Genomic DNA, 16183 nt, shown 5'->3' with positions numbered 1-16183 from the left:
ACTACAAAAAAGTTAAGTATCTCATTTACCCCATGATTTCCTCTCTAGCTCTTTTACGAGCAGATTTAGATGACCATTAGCCTCTTAAACCAAAGAAAAGAACTTTATGGTGAAAATTCCTAAAAATTAAAATGCACATAAATCGTAGGGCACCTGGGTGGCTCAGTTGTTAAGCGTCTGATCTGCCCTCAGCTCAGGTCATGATCCCAGGGTCCTGGCATCGAGCCTCACATCGGGCTCCCTGCTCAGCGGAAAGTCTGCTTCTCCCTCTCCCACTCCCCCTACTTGTATTTGCTCTCTTGCAGTGTCGCTGTCAAATAAATAAATAAAATCTAAAAAACCAAAAAACACTCAGGGTCCTGGGATCGAGTTCCGCATCGGGCTCTCTGCTCAGCGGGGAGCCTGCTTTCCTCTATCTCTCTCTCTCTGCCTGCCTCTCCGTCTACTTGTGATCTCTCTCTGTCAAATAAATAAATAAAATCTTTAAAAATAAAATAAAATAAAATAAAAAACCAAAAAACAAAAGCCCAACCTATGTATTAGTTAATTTTAACTACTTTTACTGTTTAAATATTTGGGCATGATCATTTCCACTGAAATGAAGTATTTAAGAGCTCAAAGGTGGGATGGGGTAAGAAAACGTGCAGCATTAAATGTGACTCAGTGTACGCTGTGGGAAAAGTTTTTGCCTAATTTTGACAGAAGGATCATATCATTAAAAAAATAGTAACTGGCTCAGTGGGTTGAAGCCTCTGCCTTCGGCTCGGGTCGTGATCTCGGGGTCCTGGGATCGAGTCCCGCGTCGGGCTCTGCTCGGCGGGGAGCCTGCTTCCTCCTCTCTCTGCCTGCCTCTCTGCCTACTTGTGATCTGTTTCTGTCAGAGAAATAAATAAAATTTAAAAATTAAAAAAAAAATAGTAACTGATGGGGTACCTGGCTGGCTCAGTAGGCAGAGTATGCGACTCAGAATCAGGAACGGGAGTTCAACCCCGCGTTAAAAAGAGTATCTTGTAAAAACAACAGTAATTGAATAGCAAAAAGTATACTCATCAGCTGCAAGGTTCTTGTTTCCTTGTTTTAATTAATCTATTTCTAGCAGAAAACAGGAAAATACTTCATGCAAGGAATTCAGCCAGAACCTTGAGAAAAAGTTTAAAGAAATCCATAATCACAGTAACAAAAATTTCACTTTTAAGACTGAATTTAGAGGATGAATATAAGGAAACAAAAAATTTGCCGCTGCAGTACGTGACTTTTAAAATTCTTCATATATCATCTGAATGGCCATAAATGGCCAGAGACTTACAACAGATAACCTGTCACTAGAAAGGTTAAATAAAATGTACTTTCTGGGGGCGTCTGGGTGGCTCAGTGGGTTAAAGCCTCTGCCTTTGGCTCAGGTCATGATCCCAGGGTCCTGGGATGGAGCACGAATCAGGCGCTCTGCTCAGCAGGAAGCCTGCTTTCCCCCCCAACCCCACCCGCCTGCCTCTGCCTACTTGTGATCTCTGTCAAATAAACAAATAAAATCTTTAAAAAAGGTATTTTTTGGAATATGTTTTTTTCCCATGGCCAGAGACTGGTGTTTCATTTTTTTTTTCCTTAAAAAGTCTTTTTAAATTTGGAAAATATTGTAACTTGACCATCATTTACTCTACTGGATCTGTAGTTCACTATAAAGCTACAGCGTCTGATATGGATGCTACTTTTTTAAGATGCATTGATAGAAACAACCTGTTTGTGAAATTGGCGTCTGTGGGCCTGATGTGTAAGATTCCTTCCCATCTTTTCCCCGCTGCAGTACAGTGCCCACGTGTGGCTGATGGCTAGACATGTTTTTCGAGCACAGGGTCAGATGGGAAGGGTTGGAGACCTAGTCACTTAGGGAGTCGAAAATTGTGGTGAACTGCCATGGTCAGTCCCAAGCCACTTAGAACTTCCCTAATACAAACCCCTGCTTTGACAGCAAGCTTGCTGACAAGTTATAAGCAAAGACCGTGCTGAATGCCCGACACCTTTACTAGAGACTGATCACCAAAACCTGCAAATGAATCCTTTCACCAACGAAGGCTTAAGAACTCAAACTCGTGGAGTAAAAGGGGGACCCAGGAATATACTGCTGCCAGGCAGCCCACTAGCCACTGTATAAAGCTGCCTCTGTTTACAATTCATGTCCTGTCCTGGCACGTTAAGAGTTTGGCCTCTTGATCATTATTAAAAACCCTCAACAGAGAGGGCAGTACTTCTGACAGAATACATGATGTCTCCCCAACTCCCCAAAGCCACATACTGAGATACAACTACGAAGCACCCCGACTTCCTGTGTGGTTGCTGTTATTAAGCCTCAATCACCTGTGGGGCGCCTGGGTGGCTCAGCCGTTTGAGTCTGTCTCGGAGTTTCAGCTCAGGTTTTGACCTCAGTCCTGCGATCAAGCCCTGCGTCGGGCTCCACGTTCAGTGGGGAGTCGGCTTCTCTGCCTCTCCCTCCCCCTGCTTGCATGAGTTCCAAAATAAATCTTAAAAAAAAAAAAAAAAAAAAAAAGACTGAGTCACATAGACTGTACAAAGCTTCGCATCCCATGTGCAGGCAGACCACACGTTTGTTAGGTCCTCATGTGATTGGGCTCATCAGATCTCTCCAGATCTGCTGGGAGAGGGTGCCCAGAACCTGACCCAGAAATCGACTATACAGAGGACGGACAGATGCACTCAGAGCATGGGACAATAATACAGGCGATGGTAGACAGACAGACAAATCCTTCAAAAGGGAAGATGACAATTTTTATTGTTATTACAAAAGCAAATTCTTTTAACTTTAGTCATTTGAGTAATTGCAAGAGCGGCTAAGGGCTTCATCCTCACACAGGCACCAAGTCAGGCACAGTAGGTAGCTACAAATCATAAGAAAAGGTTTCTTTACCTTGGATTCCCACAGTTCCTACCTAGAGCATTCTGCCATGCTTTGGAATTGGGTTAAAAACACCAGCAGAGCTACTCAGTTCCCTTGAATTCATTGGTTTAAAAAAAAGAGCTAGGTATTGACCTACACTGTTCTAGTAAAAACTAGTCACTAAGTCCTGGCCTGAGAGAGATCCACATTTCCTTTACAACAGACAAACTAGTTAACTAAGAGGTGAGTCGATTTACGAGAGCCCAGTAGGAGTCCTTAAAATACGGAGACCTTCCTCTCCGGGCTCAGACCTGTCACGGAGAGCACGTGGAGACCACGAGGGCCTCGGAGCTCCGCACGCTCTTCCCCAGAGGCGGGAAAGGAGGTAGCAGGGACTTGGGCTGACATCTGGAGCACTAAGCTAATGTGCCTGGCAGAGGGGAGCCTCAGGAAGCACAAAATGTCATTCTACCTTTGCTGTCCACAAACCTGAGGTTTCCGTGTTTAGTGTTGAAGGGCACAGTGGCATGGGTGGTGAGGCAATAAAGACCGTTCCCATGCCGGGGGGCTTGCTTAAGAAATGCTCATTTTCTGCCTAATCAGACATGGTGCCGATCTGCTCTTCCCTTATGTTAGAGAACATTAAGGTTCTAACCTCCACTCACATCTCCCGGCCCTTATAACGTCCCCTGGTAAAACAACTTGGCTAGCGTAGTACTGTTTCAAGGAAGCATAGGATTAGAGGTATGTGAAACGTGTTATTTACTGAAGGGAAGACTCAGTATGTTCCAGGATACTGAAAATCAAGAATATCCTAGAGCCAAAACCATCACGAGTTGTACCACTCTCCCCAGCCTGAATTCTGGCAATAAACTGGTTCACATGGAATCCACTGCGCTATCGCAGGAAAAGAAAAACTGTCCCTGTTCCGCTTACTAGGAAATCTAATATAACCGACTGCTAAATTTAAACCTAGCTAATATAGTCTTTTGAGTTGTGCACGTGTAATTACATTTATTTATTTAACAAGCTGCTGCCGTGGCCAGACCTCTAAAGAAACGAAGCATGAGTATCAGATGGCATCTTGCTGGAATCACGCAGAAATGAGCAGGAGGAAATGGAAGCCACGTTAATCCGGAGACAGAAAATTGTCCCCTAAATCCTGCTGATGGTCTCCCGCACGCGTGCCTGGGGGAGGATTCATGGCACACTGGACTCTGAGAAGGTAGGCCAACGCTGTACAGAACACTGAACCGTCCTACAGGCCGCTGGAAGGCGGGAACCACGACTGTGATGACTTCTCAAGGTTCAGAGCTGCCTGAGGTTGAGAGCTGTCGGGAAAACCGTTTGCCCCTTGACCGCCTGAAATCCGTCCCCAGAGCCACAAAGCCCCCACTCACGTGGTGGCCGGCGGTCTGTGAGGAAGTCCGTGCCACCGAGAAGAGCTGAAGTGCCGCCCCGTGGGACGGTCATCAGACCGCGGGTCGGTGATGCTTGTGACCAGTCTTCCGGGAGATGCCAGGGAGTTTAGCGGATTTTTCTCGAGAGTCCACCCTGGAAGCAGTTTTTGACCAGAGGCTGGCCTTTTTCTTGGGCTGCAAAACTGCACGGATGGAAGGCGTGCGCCGCAGTATCTGTGGCACTGGAGCGGAGAGGGTGCCGGGGTGTGGGAGGGCACCCCCTGCAGAGTCCGTCCCACACCGAAAACGCGGTTCTTGCCGCAGAGGAACTAGCAGACAAGTCACCTGTTGTTGCGGGGAACCACCTGTACTTTTACAATTTACAAAGCGTTTACATTCAGTTATGTATTTCAAGACTTTCATTCAAAACAAACATACATGGGCTTAAGTATTCGAGAACACTTTACTATGCGTCACTTAATTTCACGGCAGTACATCCTCAGTCCAACTCTCCGGGTCTGATTTCACATTGATTTTCCCTGGGTAAGTCCCTTTTGCGAATGAAAAACAAGAAATGGATGCTGTCCTTTCCCCTCCCCCACAGTCAAGTTTAAAGTGGCAATTACTTCAGATGTTTGTTTCAACAACACCTTCTTCTCTTCGATTCAGTTCATTAATTTAAAAAACTATAAATAGCCTAGCATGAAAGTTGTATACAGAACATTAATGTAAGAAGATGCGAAGAACATTGTGATTCTAACGTATCTATGCTAAAGCTGGAGGAAAAGCTGTCTGGGTCCGTTTTACCCTCATCTGCAGCCAATGACCCTAGTACGTCCGCATGGTCAGCTACATCCACACGCTCGCAAGGTGGGGGACAGCACAGGGCCCTCCCTGCACGGCTCTGCAGAGCCCGGCGCCACAAGCGGCGGGTTCACACCAGACATTTCATTTCCTCATCCCCATCACTAGCCAGGGTGATGAGGAGTTTAAAATGCATCAACTCTGAATGAACACTTCCCAAGGAACTTCCAAGTCCATGTTTAACAGGGGGGTTTCTTTTAAATGATTAGATCATTTGCACAAATGTGTAAAAAAATTCAATGAAACCTCTAGTTCACAATGACATTTGTGTTCATTATCTCTTCTGTTTTGGAGGCGGGCCCTTGACAGTTGGTATCCATGTCTTTCTGCGGAGAAGTCTTGGCAACATGCACATAATATCCTAAAAGTCTAAGTGTTTTAACAGCAAACAGAACTGGTTTTTAAAAATATGCTCAATTTAAAAATGGAAATCTATATTTGGAAATAATTTCAACAACTCTTGAGCTTTTAAAGATTCATTAAAATCCAAGCAATTGCTATTTTGTTCCTATTAACTTGGAAGTACAAAAAGAGTCGTATGTACTGATTATGAAGCTCCCAGATTTCCCAGAGAAACAAAAGCCCAGAGATTCGCTGACATAATAAAATTTAGCTAAACTTCATGCAATTTAATAGCCATGAGTATACTTATAGGAAGATGTAGGACATTAACTTTGCTCTGTCCATAAGATACAGCCTCATTCATGAAATGAATGGTAATTTTATAGTTAAGAGAACAGGGTTAAATCAAGTTTTATGTTTTGTGACTGGAAATACAGTCTGACTAGGCTTTTCTTTTCTGAGGGAAGGTATGTGTCATTAAATATACAGTTACGAAGCATCTTATTTAGAGATAAACCACAATCTAAAAGAGGCCAAGTCTCTGACAAATGGCAACAGCCCTCGGAATCAAGGGGGGGGCTTCCAATAAACCCAGAAAGTGGCTTTTCATTTCCCATTTATTCTCATTAAAAACTTCCAAGTCATGACAGTTACAGTATAAAGTCAGCCTTTAAAAACCACCACAATGCTCCATTGTGGTTCACCCAGATAACAGTTTAGCAAGTTTCAGCTTTATATTTAAGAAAACAGTCAATTTCAAATAATTGAGAAAAACTTCGATACTGTGCTTGATTCTACTTATCATTGTTAACTTTAGTCTGTGCAGATTCGGGTGGTTCTAAATATGTGTGTCCTTTCGTGGCTGGATGAGATTTAGCTTGGAACCAGCAAGGATCATCCAACCTTTAAAATCACTGATACAAATAGTCAACGGAGTCATCTGCAGAACTGGCACTTGCAATGGGTACAGTTTTCAACTAGATGCATGCGGCTCTTACGAATACTAAAGGAGGCATTTCTGCCAGGTCTCAACATGCTTTCTTTATTGCAAATCCCACTAATTTAACAAGTTAGTGGAATTTTCCGTAGGGCACAATTCCATTGCGCTTTACTTATAAAACTACAGCGCGCTGCTCTTTCACTTTAAAACAACTTACTGTGTTTAAGAAATCACGTTGAATATAAATTGGCAGAAAACAGCTGACGGACCTACTACTGAAGCAGTGTTCCAGCTCCATAAAGGTATGTAAGTGGACGTATGCATTAACCATCAAAGGAAGGGGTCAAACTAATGCGTTCCTTTAATACAAACTTGCGCATCGTTTGGAAATGCCTCATTTAAAGTAGTGGGGTAGGGAAAGAGTTTAGAAAAGTCCAAGTCATAAAATGTACTCAGTTACTTGGTAAGTTAAAAAGCTAATGCAACAATGTTACATCCAGATAAAAAACGTTATTCAAAAGCAATTCAAATACCGAAAAGGATTTCAAATTGAATATTTTATTAACATGGTAGTTGTCTGTAACATGTGCACACACTCGCACACTCAGAATCATCTGCCTGGGGGAAAAAAGACTAAGTATGCCTAAGGGGAAAATGAAAAATAAAAAATTCCTGTAAGTTTTCATTATTGTAGGCAATTATGTCCACATCACTTACAAAGCTATTGCCAAATCTGTCCGAGGAAGCAGAGTTTGGGAGGGGAGGGAAAAAAAATCTGGGGGAAAATTCAACAGTGGCATAGCAGAGCTCTCAATATGAGAAAGCTGACATAATGTGGACTTTTGCTGTGGATTTTTGTCTTTGCAAAATATGGGAAGAAGTTTGTCAATGGGCAGAAAATAAGAGAAGGCGGTGTGAAGTAGGCTTTTGCAGTCAATTTTCCTCACAGTATTGTGCAGGGTCATCAAGAAAATGCTTAGTCTTTCTCTGGAACCAGTTTCAGAACTTTCCCAATTGCAATGGTTTTACCTAGAAATGAAATAAAAACAAAACAAAACAAAAAACAGAAACAAAAATCCTTTTTCAGTAGTTAACAGCAAAGCTATGTGAGGCATTCAAAATCATGAAATTATTTTTCACAACGTAAATTACTAAATAACCGGCTTTACCACCAGAGGCACGACTTCTGATCAAGCAGTCATACTAAGTGAGTCTTTAGAGGATGGCTAGACTTGAAAGGAAACATCATCTGCTGTATCATAAACCTAAGCCTGGACAAGGAAAATGTGCAATATCCGCATCATGGAATACGATTTGGCAATAAAAAGGAATGAATTACATTCAATACATGTTACAACATGGCTGTAACCTCAAAAGGTTCGACCTCAAAAATATGCCACGTGAAATAAACTAGACACTAAAGACCACAAATTCTATGATTCCACTTATACAGCATGTCCCAGAAATTCAAACAGAAAGATCTGTGGTTTGCTAGGGACAGGAACACAAAGTGACTTGTAAACAGGTAGAAGGGTTTTTTTAGATGTTCCAAATGTTCTAAAATTAGACTGTGGTGATGGCTGTAAAACCCGGTAAACAGACTAAAATTCATTCAGCTGTACACTTAAAATAAGTCAATTTCAAGATACATAAATGAACTCAGTAGAGCTGTGAAGAGGGATTCTCACAGTCCTATTATGAGGGGTACAAATCCCAATAGGTCACATGAAAATTCTGATAGCCAAGCTACTCTTCAGGAAAAAACAACTCTGGGGTTAAACATTCTTGCTACATTAATTTCTTCCATTTACCCTCTTTTGTCAGTTTCTAAATGGTAACTAAGATTCTTATTTGTTTATGTTATTAGGACAAAGCCAAGTAACAAGGTTCACTATTACCAGAAGAATTTAAGATAATGACTTAAAAATACAGTGAATACTGTCTTTTATACAGATTCCTCTGAATAAGGTTCAGAAGCTATATTCATCATGACATCCCCAGTACTTGTCACAGCTCCTGACGTGCAGGAGACACACAGTAAGTTTTCTGTCAAACAGAAGTGGAATGAATTCGCAAGGTGCAGACGCTCTATTTCAAGTGAACCACAATGTTTTATGGAAAGTTTTCCACACTCAAAATAGTTACTGGAGTTAGAAATATTAACAATCCACAGAGAAACATTTAGGAAGAACCATTTTGTTTTCATGCTACGAAAGAGTTTCACGGCCACATGTTAAGATTTCCTCAGAACTAAGGGCGCCTGGGTGGCTTAGTGGGTTAAGCCTCTGTCCTTGGCTCAGGTCATGGTCTCAGGGTCCTGGGATCGAGCCCCGCATCGGGCTCTCTGCTCAGCTTCTCCCTCTCTCTTTCTCTGTCTGCCTCTCTGCCTACTTGTGATCTCTGTCTGTCAAATAAATAAATAAAAACTCTTAAAAACAAAACAAAACAAACTTTCCTCAGAACTAGGTAGAAATGGACACCCACACCAAAAAAATGACACTAAACCTCTATAAAAATCCGGTGCTGAAAGACCACAAGGTCTGAGTCCCTCTCATCCCCCCAGTGTCAGCATACTGAACGTCTGTCATATTTGATTTTCAAGTGTCTCCTGACCACAAAAATGACAAAAGTTTCTACTTCAGAGGCTCATATGGCAAACACTTGCCTTATAGGGTTAAGCCCTTCAACATGGACTTTAACTGTATGTACTACAAAGGGCTTCATCATAGAAATGTCTCATTTAGGAAATAAAATAACTCGCAGAGCCCACTACTTGCAAAGTATCAAAATTAAGATTCTTAATCTACAGCATATTGCTACATGGTTGGTTCTGTCTGTTCGATTCACTGAACTCGTAAAATATTTATTATCGGAACACATTATGGGACAAGCAACCAGGTTTTCTATGAACTTGTGATGCACATCATACTCGGATGGAACAAGCTTCACATCCCAGAGATGCTACGAGGCATCAGTGTAAAGGCTTACCCTCATCTCGTAAGGTAAAGCGCCCCATCTGAGGGAAGTCTTTAAAGGTCTCAAGGCAGATGGTTCCTGCTGTCCTTAAGCGAGCAATGCATACTTGATCTTGTTTCACAAAACGAGGTCGAGTCTTACTTTTTTCTCCTGATTTTTTGTCTACCAAGCAGATTAAGGCCTATCCAAGGAGAAAGAATGAGATCAGAATGCTGAATAAGAGAATCTTTAAGACATGGAGTGCCAATAAATGAGTACATCACTGTTACCGATCAGAAATGATCAAGACAGTCTTCAAACACATACAAGAACAAAACCCCAGTTAGCTTAATTATCAATTGATGAAGACTCACTGTTATTTCGACTTCCTCAATACAGGTGTGAATATGCAGCACCGCATTATAACCTGGGCAGATGATCGATTTGTGCTCTATGATCACTATCTGTCAAACAAAAAAATTCACATCTTTATCCCTGGGGTAAAAAAAAAAAGCACTGAATGTTCTCCAGCTCCACATAGTACCGCAATAGGGAACTCACCGTCTCACAATATTTTTGAGTTGGAAGTGCTGGGTCAGGTCGCCTGATCCAAGCTTGAACTCTGATATCCTCGCCCCTCTGCCCTTCTTGGCCAGACCCAGACTTTGAAACAGAGCAGGTGGACTACTTTTCTGCGGAGCCTTCCCTCCACACGCCCCCAAGGATTTACGGTAATCACGACCACTACAGCTGCTTTGGGTTTATTCTGTTCCAGATGTCAACTTCTCCTAATTCTACCCAATTCTCAGTATCTAAGGCCCAGTAAACGTAAACAACCTTATATCCAGCATCAAAATCTAATTTATCATCATAGCTTGTAAGAAAACTCAAAAATTCTGTAGCTACACAGTCATTCTTCTGCGGAAGTCAGATTGCCAATAACAGAGAAACTGTGTTTTCCTGTCTGGAAAGTTACGGACTCTGAATGAGCAGACACACCCTAATTTCCAAGGCAACTGTGCTCTATTTATGGGGAAAGACACTTTGGGCAAAATGTCTAAGTAATAATATGTATTATTAACAGGAGATTAAAAAAAAAGAAGAACTTGGGGTGCTTGGCTGGCTCAGTCAGTAGAGCATGTGACTCAACTTCAGGTTCATGAGTTCAAGCCTAATATTGGGAATGATGACACTTAAATTCTAATTTCATTTAAAGTAAAGATCACGAAGACAGTGACAATAACAAGTTCACCTGGGCATCAAATGTGCGTCCAGAATGACAAAGATTATTAAGATCACAAAGTATGAATCCTGGAAGAATCTCCTCCTCTTCAATTCCTTTCAGTCTGATTTTGAGGTTTTCACCTGGAGCTACAGAATCAGTTTCTACATCATCGGAAAGGATTCCAAGAACTTCCACATTGTGCTTAAGGAAAAAAAAAAAAAAAGACAAATCAAACCCAGGACTGGGGGTTTCCTGACACATTCACTGCAGAGCAGAACGTAAAAAGATCTGACTATTCATTTAAAGACTTACAAGCCACATTTTTCTAAGTATAAATGGATTAGCCAAAACACTTTTTGGATATAAAACTTTATTTATATGACATGAATTTTATGAAAATCCTATCCTACAAGTATAAACTGCCAATTAAATATTAATTCATCAGCTTTTTACTATCACATCCTAATAATTTCCAAACTGAACACAGTATTAACCAGCATTTGACTTTTTTACCTTTTCTTTTCCTTTTGTAAGAAATCGATGTTTCATTCTTTTTTTTTTTTTTAAGATTTTATTTATGTATTTGACAGAGAGAGATCATAAGTAGGCAAAGAGGCAGGCAGAGAGGGAGGGAGAAGCATGCTCCCCGCTGAGCAGAGTCCAATGCGGGGCTTGATCCTAGGACCCTGAGGTTATGACCTGAGCCGAAGGCAGAGGCTTTAACCCACTGAGCCACCCAGGCACCCCCTTTTTTTACCTTTTCAAAATTAAAACATTAAATATAATACTTGGATTTTAATTTTATGAATGTCGTTTTGATTATTATGATTGAATTCTAGGGTTTAATGGGTACAGCTTCTATTATCTATCAACCCCAAATATCTGAAGAGTGTGCTTCTCAAAGTCTATCTGAACAATTAGGCTTTAAAAGAATACTATTTATGATCCCAGCGTCCTGGGATCGAGTCCCACATCGGGCTCCTTGCTTGGTGGGGAGCCTGATTTTCCCTCTGCCTCTGCCTGCCATTCTGTCTGCCTGTGCTCGCTCTCTCTCCCTCTCTCTCTCTGATAAATAAATAAAATTTAAAAAAAAAAAAGAATACTATTTAGGGGCGCCTGGGTGGCTCAGTGGGGTAAAGCCTCTGCCTTCGGCTCAGGTAATGATCTCAGGGTCTTGGGATCGAGTCCCACATCGGGCTCTCTGCTCAGCGGGGAGCCTGCTTCGCCCTCTCTCTCTGCCTGCCTCTCTGCCTACTTGTGAGCTCTTTCAAATACATAAATAAAATTTTTTAAAAAACCAAACTTCAAAATAAATAAATAAAAATACTACTTAATGGGTACAGGGTTTCCTTTTGGGGTGATGAAAAGGTTCTTGAACTTGAGAGTGGTGATGGCTGTGAAGGTACTACACGTCCAATGGTAAAATCTACATTATTTTGCCAGCTACTGAAAAAAGAGCATGGCAGAAAACGTTAGAAGCAATACCCACAAGCATTCCCTTATTTTACTCCTTTCTGGCCTTGGAAATTTCTATTTTTAAGATACATACCACAAACCAAACAAAGTAACAGCCCTCAAGACAAACCAAACTATCTCACGCTGGTAGATAAACGGTAGAGAATCCTGAATCTGTTATGTTCCACACCAGAACTCTACGGACTGTCACTTGCTAACTCTAGTAATCTCTCCCCTCTCTACCAATAAGGCAGCTTATACCTTATTGATACCTGTTGAAATTCATTCCAAGAAGTGAAAGAGAGCCATATTTGTTAGCTAAATTCAGGGAAAAAGTGCAGAAACTAGCAGTCCTACATATAATCCATCGTAACAATCCCTCTTCTCCAAATGTTGTTTTCTATTGCTAAATACAACAGAGGAGCTAATCTAATCCTTAAATTAATCCATAATTTCAAAAATTAAGACTGAGACCAACAAATTTTCTTGGTTTATGAAAATAAAGATTTTGCCTGCTCTAAGTACCTCCAAGAAGTGGAATCATGGGGGTGCCTGGGTGGTACGTTCAGTTAAACGACGGACTCTTGGTTTCCGTTCAAGTCATTGTCTCAGGATCACGAGACTGAGCCCCATGTTGGACTTTATACTCAGCACAGAGTCTGCTTAAGACTCTCTCCCTAGGGGGATGGGGGAGGGGGTAGTAGGGTGATGGGTATTGAGGGCACGTGTTGTGATGAGCACTGGATGTTATGTGTAACTGATGAACCACTGACCACGACATCAAAAACTAATGATGCACTATCCAGTGGCTAACCAAACGTTAAAAAATTAAAAAAACTCTCTCCCCCCTCCCTCTGCCCATCCTCAAAGTAAATAAACAAACCTTAAAAAAAAAAAAAAGTGGAATCATACATTATCTCTCTTTTTATGACTGGCTTATTAATTCACTTAGCACAATTCCCTTGAGGTTCATCATGTTGTAAAATGTGTCAGAATTTCCCTCCTTTTTTAGGCTGAATAATATTCCACGGTATGGCTAGATCACATTCTGTTTACTACTCACCCATCCATAGACACGATAGGTTGCTTCCCCATTCTAGCTTTTGTGAACAATGCTGCTATGAACACTGGTTCTTGGGACGGCTTTCCATACTTTTGGGCATATACCCTAAAGCAGACTGCTGGATCATATAATTATTCTACTTTTAAATTTTTCTGAGGAAACCATGATGTTTCCCACAGCGGCTGTGCAATTTCATGTTCTCACCCACAGTATACGAGGGTTCCTATTTCTCCACATCTTCAACAGCTATTGTGTGTGTGTGTCTGTGTCTGTTTTGATGGCTGTGAGGTGTTATCTCATTGTGACTGTGATTTGCATTCCCCCAATGATTACAAATGGATCTTTTCATGGGCTTATTGGTCGTGTGCACATCTTCTTTGGAGAGATGTTTCAGTCCCTTGCTCGTGTTTTAGTTGGGTTGTTCCATTTTGTTTGTTGAGTTGCAGTTCTTGATATATTCTGGATTTAGCCCCTTATCAGATTTATGATATACAATTACTTTCTCCCATTTCGTAGGTTACCCAACCATTAATTTTTTAATGTAAGATAGTCTGGCATCTGTGTCTTCTGAAATATTTAAGTCTGTTCCACGGAGACTCGGCAGGACCGACAGGAATGGAGTCTTTGAGGCTTGCCTCCCAGCGGCAGGTGAAGCTATGCCGACTTGCTTGCTCCTCTGTATGAAGTCCCAGCTCCTGCAGACAAGCTGTAACTAGTCTAGCCTGGCCCCCAGTGCACTTGCTTGTCATGGTGAATTCTACTTTTCTTTGTACCACAGTAGAATACTCATGAAATTTACCTTTTATAACCATTCTACAATATACAATTCAGTGGCATCTCGTCATTCACGATATTGTAAAGCCAACATCAGCACATAGTTCCAAAACATCCTCATCATCCCAAAAAGAAATTCTGTGCTTTCATTCAAGTCACTCCCCATTCTTCAAGCCCCTAGACTTTTGCAACCACCAATCTGCCTTCTATTATCATGACTGAACTACTCCTGCAATTGCTCTGAGCCAGAATTAACAAGGATAATTATTTTCATTCGACTGCTGTTGACATTCAAGTTGTGTCGATAAATACCTTAGTAAAAAGATACTGTGAGGGGCACCTGGGTGGCTCAGTGAGTTAAAGCCTCTGCCTTTGGCTCAGGTCATGATCCCAGAGTCCTGGGATCGAGCCCCACATCGGGCTCTCTGCTTGGCAGGGAGCCTGCTTCCTCCTCTGTCTCTGCCTGCCTCTCTGCCTACTTGTGTTCTCTGTCAAATAAATAAATAAAATCTTAAAAAAAAAAAAAAAAAAAGATACTATGATAGGATACTCCAGTCTTCCGTGCATAAGCCATCAAGAAAACTCAAAGTATAATTTATAAAATGCCAATTACACCTGAGCATTATCCTAACAATGGATACATTTCCTAATCCTTTTTTTTTTTTTTAAAGATGTATTTATTTCAGAGGGAGAGAACATACACGGGCAGAGAGAGGGATAAGAAACAGACTCTGTGCTTAACATAGAGCCCAATGTGGGGCTGGATCCCAAGACCCTGAGATTGTAACATGAGCCAAAACGAAAAATCAAACACTCAACTGACTGGGCCACCCAGATGCCCTATTAATTTGGAGGTTCTGATGGCTGAGGCCCTAGTTTCCTACATAAACATCTTTGAAGCTGTCAGAGAAGGCCCCTCTGGAAAACAGGTAACATGTCTAGAATTATCAGCAACTGAGCAGCCAGAAATAACAGAAAGGATCAGTTCATGGAGACTTTATGCGTTTTAATGAAACCCACCTCAATAATAAACAAATTACAAAACGGCAGGAAGAAAGAACTAAGAAAAAACCCATTTATGATAATGGCACATTCTCTTCTCTCAAAACAGATTAGGAATATAGATAGAGCACATTTTATAGTATCCAATGTAACAATACAAGAAAAAGAGAAGAAAGCAGGGATGCCTGGGTGACTCAGCTGGCTGAGTGTCTGACTTTGGCTCCGGTCCTATTTTCAGGGTCCTGGGATCCAGCCCCACATCACACTCCCCACTTAGTGGTGAGTCCACTTGTCTCTCTCCCTCCTCCCCTCTCCCACACCTGTGTTTTCCTTCCCTCTCTCAAATGCGTAAATAAAATCTTTATAAAAACTTTTTTAAGAATTAAAAAAAAGAAAAAGAAAGCAAATTCTATCATGATTAAACTTGAGTTTTCATCCTGGGCTCACTTTGCTCATCCAATATGTTAACAGAAACAAGTCACTTAACCACTCCAGAGCTCTACCTGCACCTGGTGAAAGAATGGAGGTAAAACTCTCTCGAGGCTACATCTTTTAGCTCTAACGTGGTACTAATACTGGCTCTTCCCCATTTGTTACTGGATAACTACAGCACCTTATCTTCTGTACTAAACTGTGTACTTAATATTAATAAAACATAATCCTAGACTTTAAGTTTTTTTTAATGGAAAGCCCTACATTTTTCAAAAGTTATAACTCTTTGCTAATATTTTTAAGAGAACATCTAAATGAAAAAGAGCATTACTAATTCTCACCTTGTTTGGCATCATCACAAGCTGCTGGCCTTTACAAATAGATCCTGATTCCAGCTTTCCCAGGACCACAGTGCCCATATCCTGTTTAAATGTGAAATAAAAAAAAACAAGTTAAAGACTTTTATTACTACTCTACAACAGTTCAACAACCCCAAGTGAAATCTTATGGAGCTTACTCAGAAAATCTTTAGCTCAACTGTCAGAATGGTTAGAATTAATCCTAAACACAGGATAGGTAAAAAATATTTTATCTGTCATTAGCATAAGCAATTTTAGTACTAATTAGGATGTCTAAGATCTTTAAAAAAAAAAAATAGCAGCACAGTACCAGAAACAGCATAAAATCTTACATGAAGATCTCAATTATTTGTTTAAATTCCAGTTCTCTCAAAAATTTCTGAGCCTGCTTCCTCATGTATAAAATTGGAAAAATACTTGTTTAAGAAATTTAGCATGGGGCGCCTGGGTGGCTCAGTGGGTTAAGCCGCTGCCTCAGCTCG

General features: G+C 41.2%; 1 protein-coding gene across 2 annotated transcripts in view; it reads right to left on the bottom strand.

Moving 5' to 3' along the window:
- Positions 1-2759: 2759 nt before the first annotated feature.
- LOC122898166 (eukaryotic peptide chain release factor GTP-binding subunit ERF3A) overlaps positions 2760-16183 on the bottom strand; it is a 39543-nt gene continuing 26119 nt past the window's right edge. For both annotated transcript variants that reach the window (XM_044236229.1, XM_044236228.1), the window contains exons 11-15: positions 15684-15764; positions 10644-10817; positions 9766-9855; positions 9425-9593; positions 2760-7465 (exon numbers count right to left, since the gene is read on the bottom strand). In XM_044236229.1, coding sequence (XP_044092164.1) covers positions 7413-7465; positions 9425-9593; positions 9766-9855; positions 10644-10817; positions 15684-15764 — 567 coding nt within the window. In that variant the 3' untranslated portion in view covers positions 2760-7412. The remainder of the gene's footprint in view (positions 7466-9424; positions 9594-9765; positions 9856-10643; positions 10818-15683; positions 15765-16183) is intronic.

The sequence above is a fragment of the Neovison vison genome, unplaced genomic scaffold, assembly GCF_020171115.1.
Source record: "Neovison vison isolate M4711 unplaced genomic scaffold, ASM_NN_V1 Scaffold_144, whole genome shotgun sequence".
NCBI lineage: Eukaryota > Metazoa > Chordata > Mammalia > Carnivora > Mustelidae > Neogale > Neogale vison.
Note: the sequence above shows the minus strand (reverse complement) of the source record. Positions and strands in the feature narration are given on the sequence as shown.